The sequence below is a fragment of the Mytilus edulis genome, chromosome 4 (genome assembly GCF_963676685.1).
Source record: "Mytilus edulis chromosome 4, xbMytEdul2.2, whole genome shotgun sequence".
NCBI classification, from domain to species: Eukaryota; Metazoa; Mollusca; class Bivalvia; order Mytilida; family Mytilidae; genus Mytilus; species Mytilus edulis.
In genome coordinates, this window is record NC_092347.1 from 5,737,538 (window position 1) to 5,760,863 (window position 23,326).

At 30.7% G+C, this 23,326-nt stretch overlaps 1 protein-coding gene across 10 annotated transcripts in view; it reads right to left on the bottom strand.

The window, feature by feature from the left end:
* Nucleotides 1–23,326, bottom strand: part of LOC139521686 (vitamin D3 receptor-like) — a 160,569-nt gene that overhangs the window by 90,872 nt on the left and 46,371 nt on the right. For 8 of the 10 annotated variants that reach the window (XM_071315213.1, XM_071315206.1, XM_071315209.1 and 5 more), the window contains one exon: nucleotides 19,953–19,999. In XM_071315213.1, the coding sequence (XP_071171314.1) occupies nucleotides 19,953–19,999 (47 nt within the window). Of the gene's footprint in view, nucleotides 1–5,254; nucleotides 5,427–19,952; nucleotides 20,000–23,326 lie in introns of those variants that run through there. The other 2 variants (XM_071315217.1, XM_071315215.1) reach the window with 2 other exon arrangements.

The window sequence follows — 23,326 nt, forward strand, 5'->3', positions numbered from 1 at the left end:
AAGTTATTTTTCCTATTAAAGGTAATAACAGGATATTTGAAATATCAAAAATTTCAAAACAAAGGTATAAAAACAAAAACTGATTGTATATAATGACCTATTTCCAGGATGGGGAACTAAAAAATAAGCTTACTCTGTCATAGTCTCGTAGAATATTTGGCAGCATCATTAAAGGCTCTTCCATTTTTAACATCTGACTAAAATATCTGACCCTTCTTCACTATTATACAAATTGATGCTGACTTAAAGTAAAAATGTAAGGAATTTACATCTGTGTAAAAAATTCCTAGTCCAGGTCGACATCTGTGATACAATAAGTATTTACCTCGCTGGCTTTTCCTTTCTTATCAATTAAACTACATGTTTTTATAGAACTTATACAAAATACAGAGTTATATAGGGATTTTAAGTCAATACTGGACAATATAAAGAAAATGAAAATAGGTTGACATGGGTCACTCGTAAGTAATATCGGCAAATTATCTTCTTGTAATTGTGAGATATACACAAAAAAAAATCTGTTCAAGGGAAAAAAATCAATGCAAAGAAGATGATTTTTACTTATTACGGAATCTAGAAAGAGAATAATAAAATAAGGCATTGTTACTTTATTGTAAACTGTACAGTTCTGAACACCAAATTATCCCACAGCAATTAAAAATTACAAAGAATTTATGGACAATGTTGGCTCTGTACAAATTCCCTTTAAAAACCACAGGCCTTACACATAGACATGTTATTTTTCTATCCTAAAAGTACTATTTAGACACATGGAAGTGTACAGTACTTAGCCGGTAGTATTAGTTATGAGTGTATTATGTAAGTTATTTTTACTTAACTCCTATACTGGAAAAGTGGATTATCTCTTAAAAGTTTGACTGATTGATTTGGTCGTGTTTAATGCCACATTCAACATACTAGGCTTAATCATGTCAGCTAGTTTTTATTGATGGAGGAAGCTTGTGACTTGGAGGGAACCCTGACAATACACTTTATCGCTATATGTCTGCCATTATAGGACATCACAAAGGTTATCATGAAATTCTGATATCATAATACAAAATATCTGATGCCAAAATGGAAAAGTGATTGTTGTATGACGTCAAAAGTTCAAGCAGGGCAGATTCTCGGGTCAACCAGCACAGATTTCCAAATAGCGATAAGATTTATCATAGTCAATTCTGGAGTGGTACTCGCCATGCTGAAGCAGAGTTGGAATTAACCACCCCAGTGATAAGTGATAACTGTAAATGAACTACTTGTAGAAAGAAATGACAATACATGTAACATCAGATGGTTTCTTAATTATCATTTGTATTATACAGAAAGATATTGGAACTATTCCATAGAAATAATGAAAGTTTTGCTTTTAATTTCCTTTAAACAACCTTTTTTTGTAACCATTGAAACACAGAATATCTTGAATAGACCTTTTATTAGTTTGATCAGTAACAAACTAGTAGTATGGTAGGAAGGAAAATATTTGTTTAAGGGTTTAGTTACCTTCAACTGAAAACTTCCCAATTGTGTGTTCTTAAAAGATAAAACAAATTCAGTGGCTACATGTATATATATCTATAGAGATTACGTTCCTTAATGAAAAATGAAGGGTCTACAATGCTGTGAATTAGGTTATTATAAATCCCAACCATAAAGTCATGAAGAAAACCTAAAAGTTCAGATGATATAGGATTCCATTTATGCAACTAGATATAAGACATTCCATAAATTTTCCCACAGCGTGATATTATGGAGACAATATTTTGTCAATAACAGATTAATTACACATGGTCTCAAATATATCACCAGGGTATGAAGAATAATTAAAGATCACAACATGTTTTGATGGCAGATTATAAAATCTCTGGTCTTCAAACACATAATGTATGTATGGCAAAGAACAGGCTGTTGACTGGTGAACAAAAATCTGTTAAGTGTACCAAAATAAAGACATATTTAAAAGAGCAAACAAAAGATTCAGGAAAGAAGTAACCAAGATGAACACAGCTAACCTTTTACAAGCCAGTATACAGTTTAAAGATAAATGTTAAAGACATCTTCAAATGTTATCGGAAAAGTGGGGAGCAATGTCTTCTTTCCACCTTTCAAATGCATGTCTATTTAAAGAAGATAATGTCACATGGGAAAGTCTGCGGGATTATACAAACAACATTGATACAAAATAGAATTATTCAACAATACATGTACCATGATGCTTATACATAGTCTACAATATCCCCAGCTCTTCACAAAATTTGACCTTAAATAAAAAAAAATATCATCCAAACTTAATCACCTGATATTTTTTTTCTTTCTCATATGAAGATAAACTTTTGTTTTGATAATGAAAAATACCAAGAACCAAACTTCAAAATTACCTTATTTGGTTTGTAGCACCAAGAAGTTTAAGGTTTAGCACTGAGAACTCAACTGTAACTCTTTTAAAATATAACAAAACCAGTTCAGTACAGTGCTAATTGTCATGATTGTTGTTGATTTTCTTGAACATTTGTTTTTCACTTTGTTTTGCCTTTAGAAAGGTCGGATATTGTACTAACATATCAAGGACTCTGCCGTCTCATTGATGTATACATGACATTTCACCATATAAGACCCTTAAATCGTCACATGGGTAGTCAAGGTCGATCAAACCCCGAACCCCCCCCCCTCGTCTGCTTTTACAAGAAAAGTCTGAACTAAATAAAAATATATACATTTCTGATTACATCAAGTCAAAGAACTGAAATCAATAAACATGATAAATAGCCTGTTTTTATTAAACACAAATCTAAGTTCTGGTGAATTTGTTTATATAAAGAGAACTAATAAGTTTTTCTGAGATTATCACCTTTAAGCATGTAGGTAAAACGTCTACAGTAAGTACTCAATTATAAGCATAATTTATGAGGTATTGATTAAATATCATGATTGGTATTATTTGTAAAGACTGATAAGAGTATGTTTGACACTTCAGCAGACTATCTGATAGTTTCATATGAAGAAATGTACTATTAATTTCAAAGTCCAACACATTTTAATTCAGTAGTATTAATAAATGCAGATAAGGGTTAAACTCCAATTAGACAGCAACCCAACAACCTAAATATATCAAAAACAAACTTTACTTAGTAGACAATCTTCTACAACAAATTTAGGTCCAACTCTATCATGTCTATATAAGATTAAATGATTTTTTAAAATGGTCTTTGATAAACTGAACACAGACCCTCTCCCTCAATATCCAACATGGATAAAACATTCTCAATACACAAAAGTTTAGATAGCTAGACAGTTATAAACAGTCCTGCTTTATCACGTTCAAGGCAAAATGTCATTTCAATCACCTACTTGGAAAGTTCTGTTGGCCATAAGTTTCTCAAAGGTATAATACAGAAGTAACTAAGGTCAACAGTATTCAATGATAATCTATTTGTTCATGCCTTCTACAATGAGAACCTCAGGAAATATTAGTAAAATAACAAACTGTACAACACATAAAAAAAGAATTATTGTTGTTGTTGTTTACTATGAACTTCAGCGCTAGAGATTTTTGTAAATAACAAAGAATTTCAACGCCTAAGAGATTTTGAAACTACAATGACCTTTTGTTAGGTCACCCTGCATAAAACAAATGTGATATAGCGCTAAAACAGATATACAGTGATAAATAAGGGCTTTCAATTAACTCAAAAATGGTGCCATCAGTCCAAAATCATATAAAAGTAGAAATGTTGTGGAACACAACTGAAGTCTCTGTAGCCCTGTAGAAATAGCAATACTATAGTTTAAGCTGTGAAAGCTCAAACAAAATATTAGATGTTATTGCCTGCTTTAGCCAACACATTTTTTTTTCTTTATCTCTTGGTCTCCATTTTTTTACTGACAGCTGACAAGAGTTTGTATTTTTCTATTGTTTACCATTGTGTATTCATCATATTCCATCGGTGAAAAAAGAGCTGTATTCAATACTGAAAGTCTGATATCCTAATTACATTAGAAACTCATCAATAAATTACTACACCGTCAAATAGGGATAAAATTGCAGAACAGAGTCTCTAGGAACAAAAAACAAATTCTCAGAGGTGAGCAGCCTAAACTCAATTTTCATACATGTAAACTGACATGAAGGCCATTTTATCTATTTCAGAATGTATGTTATTTACAGGAGGATGATATTCCATCAATAGACCAAGCCATCTTCTCCCAAATGAATTTTATATTTGATATAACCAGTAAAATGATACTACTGTATTTGATTAGACAAATGATAACATTCTATTTTTCTACATGTTGTGGAAAGAGATCTCCCAGATCTAAAAATGTTAAGGAAATCCTTAAGCCATAGATAGAAATTCTAAACAAAACAGATGGAAACAAAGGGAACTCAGTGGCGGATCCAGAAATTTATATAAGGGGAGGGGGGCACTGACTGCCTAAGAGGGCATCCCCTCCATTTGTGCTTCATTTATTTCCTAAATAGTCAACCAATAATTTATAACTGTATCAATTTATATGGATAATAAATCATACAAATTTTATACAAATGAAAGTCCCCTAAAAAATCTTACTGTAAGCCAAAATACAGAATACCTAATTTAGAAAAGCAATAACTCTTTAAATAAAAATGCTCATATCAGCACAAAAAATTGAGGTATCAAATATGTTGTCAGGAGCTCAATTTTGTATGCTTATATTTTACATAGTTTTATGATCATATCAAATACATTTGTAAATCAGCTATGCCCTCTTCATTCATTTCATTTTAATTATCCAAGGAAATGATCCTTGCAAAATACACTTGTTGAACGTTTACAAAGGTGTCTATAAAGTCTATCTCAGATCTATATAAACAAAAGATTTTAAACACTTGGTTGGCAATGAACAAATACATCTACTTAAAATCCATTATGATATACGTTATAGGACTCACGGAAATATTTAAATTTTCAACTTAAATAATTTTCAAATTTTAATGTCCATGTAAATATTATAATATACAGATGCCTTAAACATAATATGTATGATAAATAAATGATATAAACAAAATGTAAATCAGTAAACAAATTCATAAAGATCATTTAGACTCCCCACTGTTCACAGGAAATTTTATAGCCACCAGCAAAAGAAGAATATTTAACAGTTGAATCAATCAGAGCTAGCCATTTTTTCTTGATAAACAATTATGCACACTTAGTAATGACATTATTTTCACTATTTGTAGTACAAAATTTGAATCAATACACGTTTTACATACCTCTATTTGTTTAGAAAACAAACTAAACATGTCATCTGGTGTGTATTCCTAAATGTAAATGATTAAATCCCACCCCCATATACACTTCAAACCGTTCAACTCTGAACTTAGGCATAAAATAATAGGCTAATAGGAAATACTGTGTGTTACTGCTAGAAAATTATTGATGCATTTTATAAAGATATCATAATGAAGGGGCTATAATAGTTATCTGTTATTATTATACAAACATGATGTAACCTGCATTTCATTGTGAAAAAATATAGTAATGGTGAGGCCTTCAAAAGGGGATTTTTTTTCTAGTGAAAGAAGAAATATTTTAAACTGTCTGTGCCTTTGCAGTGAAATAGTAATAACTAAATGGAAAATAAATTATATGAAAGTTTCATATGTAGAACTTTTATAAAACACTGTGTAAACACACAGTGTTTTATAATGTAGCTCTGCAATATGACAGGTTTTTTGTATTTAAAAAAAAACATTGAAAGAGACTGGTAAAAAAAAATCTTACATAAAAATTTCAAGGAGTTTTAGTGCTATCTTTTGGCATACCATATAGCAATATATCCTTTAGTTATTGGTCTGATTTAGTTCTTTGTTGACAAAATATATTAAAAAGATAATCTCTAAAATTTGAAAAATAAGTCCACAATAACAACAATGCATGAATTAAGTTGATCTAAAGGTTTTATTTACTTCAAGATCATCCTTAAATAAATCCTTAATTTTGTGTCAACAGGTTTTTCCAAACTTTTTTGCATTTTAGTAATACAGAACTCATCCGTAAACTTTAAAAATATCTTCAAAAGTTGGCAAATAAAAGTTGCACAGAAAATTATACACCTGGACTTAATTTAAACAGACTTTATATAATTTATAAAAGAAAATGGTAAATTTCACCGTATTTGCATGAATTAGGAAAACTTATGTGAGCAGCTCTTATTGATCAAATCAAAATCAAAATTTACTTTTTCTTTGTGAATAGACCGAGACCGAGAAAACTAACACCCATGCTTTTTGAAAGGTTAATCTAACAATTAACTTGTGGAAAAACTATCTTTACAAAATGAAAAATACAATTTAGTTTTTTGTAAAATGATATGATAGAAAACTTGATAGTTTTAACATTTAAATATATATAATCTCCGACTGATGTCCTTTTAAATTTACAGGTAACATAAAATAGTAATTAACATGATCTTACCAAGGAAAGGTAACTCTACCTTCACCAGCATCTTATAGGTCAGAGAACTTCATAGACCAGGCATTTAAATTTATTGGATTTGTTTCTTGCTAACTGGATTTGATGTCAATGACTCAATATTGATGTAGGTTTCTAGAAACTGTGTCATCAGAAGATGCAGCCCTTTAGCTTCTTATAAGAAGGAAAAAAAGGAACAATATTTTGTAGAATTCCAAATAGTCTTAGAAAGATAAAGGGTAATGGGGTTTTGGTTTCCCATTAAAAAACAACCCATGTCTTGAATTTATTTTCATTAGTTGGTTCATTAGTGTTTGCTTTCCATAGCATCAGCGCAAAAAGGCTATATCGCAGTGAATATAATATAGTTGGGGTCTTTATACCTTCAAAGATGATCATTTACAGAAATTTTATAACAAGTGGTTTGGTATTTAAGGTCTATATTATTTGCATTAATTTTTCAAGAATGAGACCTACCGAATTAAGACTATTTACAAGGTTTGTAATAACATGAGCAACATGACGGGTGCCACATGTGGAGCAGGATCTGCTTACCTTTCCTGAGCACCTGTGATCACCCCTAGTTGTTGATGGGGTCCCTGTTGCTTATAGTCTTTAGTTTTCTATGTTGTGTCTTGTGTACTTTTATTTGTCTGTTTGTCTTTTCTTTTTTTAGCCAGATTTTGTCAGTTTATTTTCGATCTATGAGTTTGAATGTCCCTCTGGTATCTTTTGCCCCTCTTCTATGGTAAAATAGTATAAGCATTGCATAAGATTGTGTTGTTCTGCTATTCTGCATTTAAGGTGGTTCGCGGGTCTAAATCATTTATATAGGATTTCTCTATATTTTTCTATAAATGAACTTTATCTTATAGTTAATAGAAAAATAAAATAAAAAAGTGGGGTCACCGTTCATTTGCGCTCACAATCTGCCTTCGAAAGAAGCATATATTTTTGTAAAGGTGTTTTTTTTCTGTTGAAGTAATAGGAGAAATAAAGGTAATATCGAAATAAAAAAAAGAAATTTATTACAGAAATCGCTAAAATTTTACAATAATTTAGTTTAAGAACAGCTTATATGGAAATTATATTAAAAAAGATAGGTCACCGATGAGTTGAAAAAGATATTTCAATTTTAGAGCCAAAAAATGGCATTTTTCCACCAAAGGGAGATAATTTGGAACTTTTTCAATGATGTATACATTTTGAAAGTCATCTGGGGCCAACACAAATTGATTGTTTTGAATGATTTTTGTACCATATAATAAAGTAACAACTACAAAAGGAAATAAATAAAATTTGAAATGAAAAACAAATGTTTGATTTTTTTCGGAAATTTTTATACCCTCGAGCCTCCTTAACTATAATACAGCAGGACTTGGTTGGAGACATCACAAAACATGTTTAACCCTGTCATATTTTTGCGCATGAGCCGCTGACATTTGTTAGTCTTGAATTTTTGTTAATTTTAGTTCATTTATATGTTTTTGGGGTTTTAAGTGTGATGTCATTTTTCACTGAATTAGTAAAAAATGTTTATTTAGGGGCCAGCTGAGGACCAACTCCGGCTGCTGGACTTTCTCATTGTGTTGAAGACCCATTAGTGTCCTTCGGCTGTTGTCTGCTCTATGGTCGGGTTGTTTTCTCTTTTGACATATTCCCCATTTCCTTTCTCACTTTTATCTAAATAGCAGCACAACAATGTTAAATCTAGAAATTTGCAGAATTTTGTTTTGTTCTTCCCTCACTGAAATTAAATTATAAAAATAAAATTCCATGATGTTAGCACATTGCAGGTGGATTATGAGAGATTTTATAAGAATGCTAAGCAATAAAGAAGTCTTAAAATTTTCACAAAAATAAATTTAAAGTTGTCATTTCCTCAGCATGTACTGATAAAAACATACCACTTAAATGCAAGGTGTAAAATATTATCATGCACAAACATTAATATAAACTGGATTTTTTTTTCAAAGGAAGCTATGTTATGTAATATTTTTGAACCAATTATTTCTATTGACTAGTTGTAGTGGCTACATAGACACACTGTCTACATATATACATCTTATCCAAACAGAATCTTAAAACATTGGAGGAAAATAAGTGTCATCTAAAAGAATGCTGCATTACTTGACAAACATAAGATTATAGAACAATTCTGTTGGTAAACTTTTTGTATGTACCAGTTCTCAACATTCTGCAACTAAATTAGCTGCTGAAGAGATTGTTCATCCATATTTTCTTGTAAAATTGATATAGCTGATATTTCTGGGGAGATGTAACTTCTTCAATATAGGGTCCCAGGGGCGTAGCTAGAAGGAAACGATGTGCAAGCAACTAAAAATTTTGGGACCCTTTTATGCAGAAAAATGTTTTATTTTTCGGTTTTCGGTCATAGGACGGTTATAAAAGAGGCGCTATATGTAGTCAGGACCTATAAAAAAATTATGATTGTAAAACTATTAATAAATCTTCTGAATAGAGTAATACATAAACAACACATATTTTTGATACAGAATTTACTCAAAATCGTCAAAAATATTCTCTTCGGGTCTAGGCAGAAACAAACTGCTTTTGTCAATATTCACACTGAATGAATATGCAGTAACTGCATGTCGTTGTTCATTGTTCACGGATCGTACATTTGTTATCAACATACGTAGTACACTGATATATCTCTATGGTAGCACTCGCAAGATGTTATAAACCAGCGTATATGTTCGGCATATTGCGATCTCCAAATTAAATTCGTCAAAATTACATGCCAGATCAGTTTCGTATGTCTCAGACAATGTTGAGATTTGTTCGTCTACACGATGAAGCAATTCAGCACAAAGAAGCGATTTTCTGATAATACAAGACGCGACTTCACTCTCCAATTCCCTTATCATATGGTCTATGAACGCAAAACATAATGAGACTTTCCAATACTGTTTTGGCGTGTTTGCAGGGTGATTGGCTCCGGTAGTCTGTCGACCACATCGCCTCGGCATATTTTCAATTATATCGAGGGGACCTGATAATTCTAATGCCGATTGGTACATCTCATTCCAAACTGCTGAACCCATACACTGTAAAATGTGCTCCAAAACTACATGTCTTAGACTGAATATTACAAATTCAAATCTTGAAAAAGATACAAGTTACTGTCCGATTTTGCCATCAATTCCAATAAAACTTTTATTTTGAAACCAAATGCCGTTATTCAATGATATTTCAACAATTAAAAAAGTGACAACATGTTTCCTTTAACATTCAATTTATAAGTTTTTATTTTGCCATTATTTTTTTTTGCATGCCGAATCAATGTGCACGCAACTGCGTGTTGGCGTATAGGGAGCTACGCGCCTGGGTCCCAAAATTTGATAAAAGCAAAAGTGAAACAAGAATGTGTCCAGAGAACATGCATGCCCAACTTGCACTATCATTTTCTATGTTCAGTGGCCTATGAAATTGGAGTCAAAACTTTAATTTGGCATTACAATTAGAAAGATCATATCATAGGGAACATGTGTACTAAGTTTCATGTTGATTGGATTTCAAATTTATCAAAAACTACCTCTAACTTAAACTTTATCAAAAAAACTTTATCCTGAAGCAGGACAACTGATGAATGGACGGATGGACAACCAAAGAACAGATGCACAGACCGAAAAACATAATGCCCCTAGGTGGAGCATAAAAATGGTAACCTATATATAACCCATAATGGTTTTGGTAATCTAAATGTCATTACTTATCTTTTCATAAAACTAAGTTAGCAAAAGCAGGAGCCTGAAAATGTAGTTTTAAATTGTCTAGCCTACCGGTGGTTAAAAAAACGCCTGATTTAATAAGCAATTGAGTTTGTAATGATTATTAGAGCTTAATATATTTTGAGCACCTGTGTATTGTTGATAACTGTATAATGCTATGGTATCTACATGAATTATTTCCGTTGGGTTGCTGTCTCAGTGACCAGTATTTACACCCAGTAATACATTTCCTCTCATTCATATTTCATGACCGATATACCCAGAAAAAATATTTAGGAGCCTCAAATCTATAATTTTCCCATATTAAAATATGACTGAACAATTAAAGCTTTTCTAAAGTTGGTAATTTAGTTTGCTTTTAGATTTTTACAATGCTAGACTTCCGATTTGGCATATCAAGCACGAAAAGCTTGTAATTAATTATTGATTTCTTTATGCTTATAATTACAGTAATTTTAGACAATTGTGATTTTATTATGAAACCTGTTGATAAGAAATCTGTATTATAAAAAATCGTTTATATTTATTCAGTGTGTTTTTAAAAAAAGACTTGACATGAAAAACCACCTAAAATGACATTCAATACATAAGATTTCAGTAAATAAATCAATTAAACCTTCATAAAATACCTCATGTGCAAAACTGCATAAAAAATGAAAAAATTGATTTCAAATGAATTTCAAAATTTTGTACACTAAGGATTCATTTAGATTTTGTCTACAGTCCATTACCTATTATAGATAGTCCAACTAGGTTGAGGGGTCATCTTTTTGTAAAAGCAGGAAATTAGATATATCAGTGTCAAAAATGTCAAACCTATACAACAATACATTAAATTATCATGAAATCAGTAAATGTGACAGAATTCTAGAATTTCTTGACAAGAAAAGCATGGATAAAATAACCTAGTAATAAAAACACTATTAAATGTCATTTTGTATGTGAAGATGGACACGTCAAACATGAAAATGAATGAAATAAATCATAGTGCATTAAAAATAGGTATAATTAGAGAATATTTTAAACAACTTATTTCCACAGACTTAAATTATTTTCGTTTTCTGAAAGTGAAAATCATATCCATTTTTTGTATTTATCATTATGTCATTTCCAATAGTCTGAAAATTGACAAATTCCACTATTTTCATTAGTCCCGTGTAAAATAGAGTTCATCTGTAGTGGCCTTCTTGAATGTCTAATTGCTAGCAAAAACTCATTGATTGCTTAAATCTACTAAATCCTGCTTTATATTCTGGTTTCTAAAACTTTTAACTATTTGAGTTTATTTTACCAAAATAACAATTTTTTGTAAGGATCATTATCCAACAAAATCCATGAATTAAACTGAATTATGTAACACAAAAAAAATCATAAATTCATATATTTGAACTTATTTATAAAAAAAAAAAAAAAAAAAAAAAAAGAAAATGAAATAAACCTTGATTATATTTCAGAATATATCCCAAACCAGGACAGTAAATTTGCATTAACAATTTAAAAACTGTGTCTTTGTCAATATTCAGTAGTATAAAACAAACTGACATAAACAATTTATTCTTGGACAAATATATATGTTCCACATTTTCATTTCATTTCCTTATCCTTAGTTATATACATATACAATAAATGTATTAATATTTGGGTATAATCAACTGAAATAATATTAAAATGTTTTTTTATTTCAAAACATTCTAACTTTTTACTTCCCATGCACTGTTCAATGTTATTTATATCAGACCCAGCTAGACTTAAAACCTGCAGTCATTTAAAACAAATTTTAATAAAAAATCTATTGAAACAGACAAATGATCCAAGAAGCTGTTTTGAAAACAGTAATGAATATGTCCATATATGGCTAATAAAGACATTTACATGGTTATCTATACTGATCTGGTAGTGACAGATAAAATATGCGGAGGTGTAAGAGTACACACAAATCAATCTCATTTATCAACAGAACAAATCGACACAACTGTAAATCTACTGTCTACTGATTTTAATCCTAAAATAAATAAATGTTTATTTTATCTTTTATTTTTTTCAATGGAATTCCATCTTTTTAATGACATTTTTTCCCTCTGTATTTTGGTAGTGACAATTTTTGAATTGAGTTTTCGTGTCTGATCAGAATGTCATAAAATCAGCTGCTATTTTAAATGCTGTCCTCGGAACCAACAACACTTGGCCGCTAGCACTTTTATCCTCTAACAACCTTCTCCAATTAGTCTTTTTCTGATTATTGACGGGTAAGGACATCACATAATGCATAATCAACGTGGAAAAATCAATCGGTAGCCGGAAAATATATCAACAGATAAGATTCAATGCTAGTCACAGGTTCTGATAACAGTGAAATAAGAGCATCAGAACGCCTCATTGGATACCAATGGCTTTAACATAACGCTGGCTTCCTGCCGAAAACTTCAAACGATCTACAACTGTCATCAAGTGGATTCTGTCATAATACACAGCATCAATATTTCTTGAAAATCAATTAGCCAACAATGCAAGAAAGAAAAAATCATACTTTTGTGAATAAATTTTCTGGCTCTTTTGTTACTATGAAGGCAATGACCTTTGGGGAGTAACAATAACCACACATCATAACACATACCAACACAGTGAGTGGACAATGGAAGTTTGAAATGCAAACAGTGTATACCAAACTCCTACTGTAATACTAATAGTCTGATCTATACAGGTAGACCAAGAAAAGACTGTTCAGCCAGCTAGACCTTCACAACGAATTTTATCAAATATGTGAAAACTTATAAGACTTTCATATTGTTTTACAATTGAAATGTAAGAAAACCAACTCTTAGACACATATTTTCAGTAATTGATATCTTCAATAATTTTGGTTCAAGTTTCATTTTGAAACTAATCATTTGTGAATAAAAGAAAGTGGGGTACACATCAAGGGACTGCAAGTCAATTTCCTTTTCTAGAACCCTATAACTTCAGTGGCAGATCCAGAAATTTGGGGGCCACTCCAGTCATGCTTTAGTGATTCCCTATATAATCAACCAAATTTTTTCAAGAAAAGGGGGGCCCAGGTTGCTCCTCCCTAAATCCTCCTCTGATCTTTTAAAGAATAAATAATACACAATGTCAATCTGAACTATATGAGGAAGTGGGGTATGGGCCCCTGTGCAAAACCTTCATGGGCACTCCCTGCATGGTAAACTAATATATATACGATAAAACAGTCACCCATGGGACAACAAAAAACTGACTTTCTTTGAAAAGTTGGATGACCTTTAATTTGAGGTTGAAAATGCATTGGTATTATCCCATTAGAGACAATAAGAGTATGACCAGACATTAGAAATTGGAGTGATCTGTCTAGCAGGTTTGATTGTGTATATGGTTTTTGGAGTTGGATCTTCTCCAACCAATGAAACAATAACATCACAAGTTTGGTTATAGTTGGACACATGGTTAAAAGATAACATTAAGAAACCAAGACATTGTCTAAATTCTAGTCTATCATTAGCTGCAGTTACCTTCATCATTGTTCCCAAAAATATATCAAGGTTTTCCTCATCTTGTAGGGAATTATCAAGTAAAGTTTGGTGAACATATTGCTAATAGTTTAAAAGAATTTGTCTAGCATTAAAAATGTTGATGTCCAAATGCCATGACAATTTACCATATCAATAAGACAAGTTTGACTTGGTCACAAATGGTTTATAAAGAAGTCAAATGATCTTTAGTTAAAAAAAAATCAATTACCAGTAAGCTTAAAGAGGTAAAACTGACAGTTCATTAGAGAGTGGCCGAACCACACATGAAATACAGTAAGAGAGTTCAACATAAGTCTTCAACTGCACACAAGTGTCAGGCAAAGATGGACAAGAGGCTCCTTAGAACCTGAATCACTCACCTGGAATTTGTTTAATAAATCTTGCATCAATGATTATTTTGCTGTTTAACGTATAACATTCAAAGTTTCTCACATAGTTTCTGCAAACTGAAAAAAAATCATCTTTCAAGGGCAATGATTCCTATAAAAGATCAATTGCTGATTTCTGTCATGTTTAACTTATAAGTAGGTCATCTGACTTATTTGTAAGTCTTACTTTGCTGAACATTTTTGCTGTTTAATTAAATTTCTCTGTATATCTATAAAATATTTCAAGATGATAACCAAAAATGAGAAAAATTACCGTTTGTAGGGCAATTACTACTAAAAGGTTTATCTGATTCATCTGAAAATATAGCAGCAAATAGATTTTGACATGTGAATCTTATAAACCAAATGTCAAATTGCTGAAAGTGCTTTAATTTCGAGAAATATTAATAAGCCAAAATTTGGGCAAAAACATTTTACCCTATGTTCGAAGTTATAAGAATCATTGGTTGAAATTGGGTTAGTTGTTTCAGAGGAGAAGAGATTGGAAAAAGTGCACATCTACAGATGACAAGTGATAGCAAAAGCTCACATGGCTCTCTGGACCAGGTGAGCTAAAATGACATTTTAATTACTGGAATATCATGATTCATTCACAGAATATTATAACAGTACATACAAATTTTACTATTATAGCAAACCTTAATAAAGAGTTTTAGCTGTATTTTATCAATACTTTTTCATTTTTATTTTTCTTAAGGTGGCTTTATGATGAAATAATATGTATTTTACCTGGAAATTTAATCATTATTTCATCCATTTTAGAAGTTAACGAAGCAGTTTTTAAATACATTGCCTTAATGTCTTTCCAATATCCTGTTTGGCACCAACAAGTATTTCAATTCACTTCATTTCCTCTTGCAGAATTTCAAATGTTAATACAATCAACATTTATTGAATACGTGTCTTTTTTACGTCTTGCAGCGTTATATTTTTTATAATTCCATTATCAATGTAGGTCGCGATCAAGTAAATCCAAGACAAAATTTAAAAAGTAATTGAAGTCTGTACAGACTTTGACATATCTATCTATTCTAAAGTACACGGAACTGCGGCACTCCTTAAATGTTCAACAACAAATCACATCTTAAAGAAATTCTTAAGTCAAAAAATGATACCATTTATAAAGTCCGTTTTCTTCTGTCAATTCAGATACTAATTAGTTTGATTAATAAAAATTAACTTTTCCCAATAAAGGAAAATTTATTTTGAACAAAACAGCAAAACAATTCTTTGAAATTACAAAAATTACAAAAAGTTAATTTGACAAAAATTATTCTTACCAAATACATTTTCCAATAGTTTTACTAAGTAGTATGTGAAAGAACAACATTTTCACAATTAGAGCCAAACTTCAGTTGTAATAAATCCAATGCTAATGAAATGCATCTGATCTTTATCAAAAAAAAAAATTGAAACTGAAAATTTCATAACCAAATTGATATTTTCTTAATTTTTTTTAACTCTTTATCTAAATGCATTGGAAGACATGGTTAAATTTATTGAAATCAACGAGAATGAAAACATAAAATATCTTAATTCCATTACTTTATGTTCAATATTTCAATAATTGTAATGTGGAAAATCTAATATCGTGCAGAAAATCCCTCAGAAAATCCCAAAATCAAAATTAATCAATTAAGGGATATAACTCTTAGACAGTAAAGGTCAAAATTGACAACTAAAAAAAAAGGTACTTTGAATATCATCTTGTTAGCCTCAGAAAAACTAATTTTTAAGATGAAAAGGCATAAATCAAAATGTTTACACTGAGTGCTTACAATGCAATTTTCTATATAAATATTAGTTCCAGGAGGCATAAATCATTTCAAAATAATCGATTGGCACTATAGTTTTGTAACTTTTCCAAGGTATTGCTGGTACTGTACAAACCAATGACACAAGTTTCATAAAAATCTGTCTACAATTGTAGATGTAAGAGAGCCAACAAGACCGGAGGGATAGACACCCAGTATGTCTATGTCCTCCGCAAAGTGTTGCAAGGGAAACAATTACTCATTTAACATTATTGAAGATATATTTACATATTTTCAGCATTACCAATGGTATCATTTAACACTTAAAAATGATTTAATAATGTTCCAAATTAACTCCACTGAAATTCTTAATAACAAGAGCAATTTGTTCTCTTCTAACTTTACATAGTCAACTTAAATTCTGCCATGTTTCGGTTGCTTTTGCATCATGCATATCACTCAAGATTCTTGAGGTGTCAGACTACCAATTCACTCCCTTTAATTTAGAATGTATGAAAAAGAAGGAGCCCAATTCTGACACGAAATAGTACTTTTGATGCCATTGTTTTCTTAAACTAACAAACAGATTTGCAGAAATGAAACTTTCGGTGAAAAAGAAATATATTTAGTCCATTTTGAGCCAAAATTTACTTGTCTATGAATTTGCATTAAAAATTGAGGATTAATGCGCTCCAAATTTTATCAATTTAAGATTTCAAGAATTCCACAGGTTATTTTGAGGAGTACTTGACATCTGCAAGGCAGTTCTTTCTAAGAAGAACTATTAACATGAGTGAGTTGAATTGGCATGTAGAAAGGTGATACATGTACAATTCAGGACATGGCTGGTTTCTATGAAGTTAAACTCAAACTTAATTTTTAAGAAAGCTGTGAAAGTTGCAAAATTTAGTTGAATAGATAGTGATTTTGATTTGGTGGTTTGACATCTTGAGGCAGTTCAGGAATATAGTACATTTGTATGTTATGTTTAAACCTTGACTTGCAATTAGTGGTTATACAGATATATGTTCTAAATTTTATATAATTTTGTGTTGGTTAACTTATGTTATTGATAACCACAAATATGCATATTTTCGCATAGTCAATCATTATAAACTAAGGAAGAAATACAGGTTGTTTAAGTTAAGCTTAACCTTGCATAATGCAACACCAATAATCAAAATTTCAAATGTTTTGGTCAAGGCTAACTTAGGTTATTGAATGGGGAAAAGATTGAACAACAAATTTCCTCATTGCTCAATGTGGGAAACATATAAATACAGACATGTTTTTTTTTTCTTATTATTTCTTCAGAAAAATATTACCAAACCACCACAGACACGATTCTATATTCAATGTCTTAATTCTAATAGAAGTAAAAAATTTGTATGTTATATAAGTTTTTTTATTTAGTTACAAATGAATTATCTAGCGGTCGTTGATATCTTCAGACATTTGTCAACTGTGAAAATTGACAAAAGTAATCAAATTATGTAAAATCAAGATAACCTAAGAAAAAATCTATATCAAAATACAGAGACTGGTATGATTGCTAAAGAGACAACTATATGTACTGAGAACAAAGAACCAGGATGTAGTATCTACAGGTCACTTAACTAAGTCTGCCAATGTAAACATGATAAATTAGTAGGTTTTTATTTTAATTTAAAGTAATAGAATTTATTCCTGTATCTATATCAATATAACCAACAATTCAATCTAAATTAGCTTTTTTTATGAATGTGTAATTTTCCTTAATATATTTTCCTTAAGATTTTCTTTTGGATCCTTCTTTTCAATTTCATGTTAATACGTCAATTCTAAAAATATAACTGTTAACAGTAAAAATATAGAAATAAGAAAATGTGGTATGATTGATAATGAGACAACTCGCCACCAGAGCTAGACCTAATGATTTAGAAGATAACAACTATAGGTCACAGTATGGCCTACAACAATGAGCAAAAAACATACCATATGACTGCATTAAGTACATGAATAATCCTGATTTATAGGCCTTTTATAACTTACTTGTGGGACATTTTTATGGCCATATAAGGTGACCAGTATAGTTCTGTGGTCTTAGGTGGATATGTGTATCTCACACCACATATCCATATTTTTATATTATAGTTTAAACAAGAATGTGTCCAAAGTACACGGATGCCCCACTCGCACTATCCTTTTCCATGTTCCATGGATCGTGAAATTGGGCAATAATCTAATTTGGTATTAAAATTAGAAAGATTATACTATAGGGAACATATGTACTAAGTTTCAAGTTGATTGGACTTCAATTTCATCAAAAACTACCTTGACCAAAAACTTTAACCTGAAACTCCCACTTTCATTTTCTATGTTTAGTGGACCGTGAAATTGTGGTCAAAAGTCTAATTTGGCTTAAAAATTAAAAAGATTATATCATAAGCAACTAGTTTACTAAGTTTCAAGTTGATTGGACTTCAGCTTCACCAAAAACTACCTTGATCAAAAACTTTAACCTGAAACTCCCACTTTCATTTTCTATGTTCAGTGGACCGTGAAATTGGGGTCAAAAGTCTAATTTGGCTTTAAAATTAGAAAAATCATATCATAAGTATCAATTCTTCTAAGTTTCAAGTTGATTGGACTTCAGCTTCAGCAAAAACTACCTTGACCAAAAACTTTAACCTGAACGGACGCACAGACGGACGAACGGAGCCACAGACCAGAAAACACAATGCCACTCTACTATCGTAGGTGGGGCATAAAAATAAAGCTGAACAGATCATTGTAAACTAACCATCTAGTTTCCATCAGTGATTTATCAATGCGACTTTTGCCAGAAGAAAAATAACGGCAAAATGTCAAACTGGGAACTTGACTTCTACATGAATAAATTACTAAAGTAAGATATTAAGGATAATAAATCATGGTTAAGTCAACTAGAAAAGGCTGAACACTAAATAAAATATTAGTGAAGTTCATTTACACTAAATTCTACAACTACATTTAACAAGGTTAAATAATTCCTACATTAAAAATACATTTTATGCATATGAGATCAAACCAATAAGAATGCCTAAAGTTGATCTTAATAGTATAGTAATTTAAGATGAAAACATGTTTTGTAAATAATTTATTGCCCTTAATTAGTAGAGAATGAAGTTATTCAAAATATAAATGATCAAAGATCAGATAGAAAATAGGTCACATTAAAAAAATAGAGGAGATAAATCTATGGAAGTTCCAGTTTCCAACCATGACAATAAAACTATCCAGTAATATGACTATAAAATACTATCTGTTGATTTCAACAACTTCTTTATTGTTCAATGCAATTTACCCTTAGATTAACAGCTACATCAGAGAAAAATCCAATAAAAAGTATTTGACATGCTACAGTACACAGATCAATGATTATATTCTGAACAACTGTGAAAGGGAGACAACTCTAATCGTATTACTATAATAAATGATCAAATATTTTGATATCTACCAGTGCTTGATTAAGTTCAGACTTCAGGAGTTTTAGGCCAATTCCCATTATATAACAAAATTCAGTTAATTTTCATAGAGATTTATAAATGTGTGAAATCTAAATTTTATTTCTTAAGGTCTTTTCTCTAGGCGAGGAAAGACCTTATTTTTTTCTAATGTTTTTTTTCTTATTTTTCTTGCAGCATTTTTTTGGCACGCCCTCCTACCGCTTCTATTAAAGTTATCAATACCAAATTTAAACCATCAATAGACCTCATCATGAACTTCTACCAGATAGACTTTTGTAGGATTTTATCATTTCCTTTATCTTTTAACACCTTTTTTTAAAATTTATTTTAGTATTGTTTTGACAAATTTAGTTATATATGGTAACTTTGAATTTGACGATGTTTGGTCAAAATAAGAACCTTTTGACCTCTACTCCTTTGCTCACTTTGTTAGCAATAGAAAGGTTGCAATGAGGAGCTTAAAACAAAGTATTGAACCATAACATCAATCTAAAAGAAAAGTAAACAAAAATTACAATATATAAAGTTCCATCACAGCCAAAAAAACCTTCTTTTTTAGAAATAAACTTTAAGGCAATACTCACCACTCCATCAAGACCAAGGGCAGCTGCCTGCAGTTCAAGGTCTGTATCTAATAAAAAGATAAAAAATAAACGCTATTAAAAAAAAATTCAAACGATTTTTTCTTTCAGTATGTAGCTGTCATGCAGCAATTTACTGACATATTGGGTTATCTTTTTGCGCCAAAAATGAACTTATTTGCGCCCATGCTACTTCAGCACCACATCAATTTAAGAATAAAAGGTATCATTTGCGCCAATAATAAATCATGTAATTGGCCAATTTCATGCATATATCTATTTTTACTATACATTTAAATGATTGACTTCCATCCTTGATCAAACTCTATTTTCTAAAAGGATATATCAGAAATCTTTACATATGAAAAACTATTCTATAACTGAAAATTTTTCTTAATTTTGATGTGACAGTGTCAAATTCAATCTAAAGTGGATAGGTCAATTATAGTACATGTAGGTATAAAAAATAATGTAAACTGGTAAGTATGGCGCAATTTGAATCCGTTTATTGGAGCAATTAATACCATCAGAAAAATATAGTGTTGCAGTTAATACCTTTTCAAAACTGTAGTTGGCGCAAATTGATACTGGCCAACATATTCAACTTAAGTCATTTTCAATTAATAGAAACAAAGGTTTTTTTAAAGTCATCTTTAATTCAATCTATTTTTTAAACTCCAACCATTTAGACCAGGAAATACTGTATAAAACACCTTTCTATGGCTGAAGACTTTGTGTTGACCTTAAGATATTTTGGCTGTTTGTGGGGATTCACTGATGCATACCCCACATTCCTTTTTTATTTCAATTTTGATGTAGTGTATTACAACACAAAAAGAAAATCAAAGTGCTTGTTAGCACTGAGGGGTAAAGATTGCATTTATCTATCAATGGGAAGTCAAATTAAATATTGCATTGTATAAAGCATTCAACTACAATTCTGGACAAATGAAGATAACTGCAGTTCATGCAATCTTTACCCAAACATGGGGCTCTGTGTGCTCATTTAAGGTAAAAGTACCATTTATGGTTTTATAACTTAAATCCATTGCAGCATATTTTCAATGCAACAGTCAAACAAGCATTCTCTCTGTAAATTAAAGCAATTATAATTTCTGTCATTTATTGACAAATGCTTGCCTCAAGCTTTATTCAGAGTAGCTAGTATATTTCATCTGCTTAAATAATATGGCTGGGTTTCTTTTTTTTATATTACGATAGTTGATTGATCACCGTCATTTATTGTCTGTTGACTCTTCAATATAATAAAACACTTACTGACTGGATATTCATGAAATAGTTAAGTTTATTGTCCCCTCAGATACAACTATTGCCCTCGGCTAGGCCTCAGGGCAATAGTTGCACCTTGGGACAATAAACTTACTATTCCATTCATACCCAGTCAAAAGATATACACTATTAAATTGTTTGAATGAGTATGTATGTGCTTTTTTTTTAACTCATTTGAAAGCCAGTTCTGAGGTGTTTATAAGATAATTAAAAGAATTTCAAAATTAAGGTCAACACCTCTAATAGGGGATATCCCCCATAAATAGGGATAGTTGGCAGGTCTGGCATTTCTTTTTGTTTTGTTTGAAGCTACTTACTTGCAAATTAAGTGTTATTTACCAATGCAATGTAGAATAAGCAATATATTCAAATTAATGTTTTGTGGCAAAGCAACTGTATAAGGAATGCCCTTTATGTGGAAACATTTACCTTGTTAAAAACATTTGACACTTAGTTTACAACTTACAAGGTCAAATTATAGTGATAAAAAGATATGGGTGGAAAATACAGACATGTGCTGATTTCACCACAAATAAATATTTCCTAACTTCATTGCAGAAAGGTAATGTGTACTTTGATCTTATACTGCTTTAGTAAAGAGCAAGGACTGAGCTGGTACTTGGTTAGACCACAATGTTTCCACAGTAAAGAATAGATGTTGACTAGGTAAAATCTACACTTTAGGGGAAACAACTTCAAGGTTGTCAAGATTTATTGAAATGTTAAAAGTAGATATAGTTTGTTAGATTTTCTGAAATGTTTAGAGTAGATATAGTTTGTTAGATTTTCTGAAATGTTTAGAATGTTAGATTTTCTGTTTAGAGTAGATAAATTTAGTTTTTCTTATATTTTCAGGGCAGTCAGAGCTTGTTTGCTGACCTTTTTTATAATGCAATCCTGTCATTCTTTATATAGTTTTAAAAGTATATTGGATACTCCAAACCCCAATAGCCTTTGACCCTGATTAGCTATACATTGGTGCATACCTGTCAACTGGCCTGTATCCTGCAGATAACACCCATTTATTTCAAACACTCCCGCCACCCCACCCCCAATTTTTTAAATACTCACTCGGTTGGTAATTCACCCTGAATTTCTAAAAATTGGCCATTTTCACCCAGATTCTTGAGCCTTTTGATTGATTTCTAAAGTGATTTTCCTTTGACATACTGGCAAAATGATAATTCATGGACAGAAAGTTTAACAAGCGGTGCTAACTGTAAAATTGAGTTACTTTCCACTTTTTGTCATCTTCCACAATATACACTTTTTAAAAAGGGGCACTAGCTACAAATTTAAGATGTATAAAAAATCTAATATCTTTTTTTATTTGCTCAATCAATAATGAAATGCAAATAGTGAAATAATAATTAGCTTTTAGCAGCTAAAAACATTAATTTTGAATTATTCACTTGCAAAGTGAAAAATTTGACCTCATTGAATCCGTATTCATGTGAACTTCAATTTAACCCCTTTGAGGTTGAGATGGATAACACGTGAATTGTTTCACAGTTCTAAAAATTCAAGATTTAGGGGCAAGAAAGCATATAAAAATTTAAGGCATTTTATTTTTATTTTTCAAAGATTCTTAATTCCAGATTAAATATTTTGGCAGATACTGAAATGATTGCATTTCAAAAGTTGTAAAAATTGACTAGAAAAAAAAGATCTTCATTCAAAGATGTAGAAACTTTTTGTATATATTATAATGTACCAAACATGTGCAAATTTTTTCACTAATTCCATTTATCTGCCAAAATAAGTGAAAATAAACATGTGAAAATAATCTGATATATTGTATTCAATTGAATATCCGCAATGCAAACAGGAACATTTGAATTTTATGGAACTTTAAATCTCTGAAAAATCTTACTTGTTGAAAATTGCTTTTCAACTGTAACACAAGCGAATTCTCCTTAATATTATGTCATCAAAGTGAAGTAAATTTTATTATTGTATAGCAATATAATATTTCCAACAGAAAGTAACCAAAAGTTAGTGTGCAATAAATCATCAAAATTCATGACGTCATCAACGACAAAATCTTAGTTTAAACCATTTTTTACTTTCAAATATTATATTGCTAT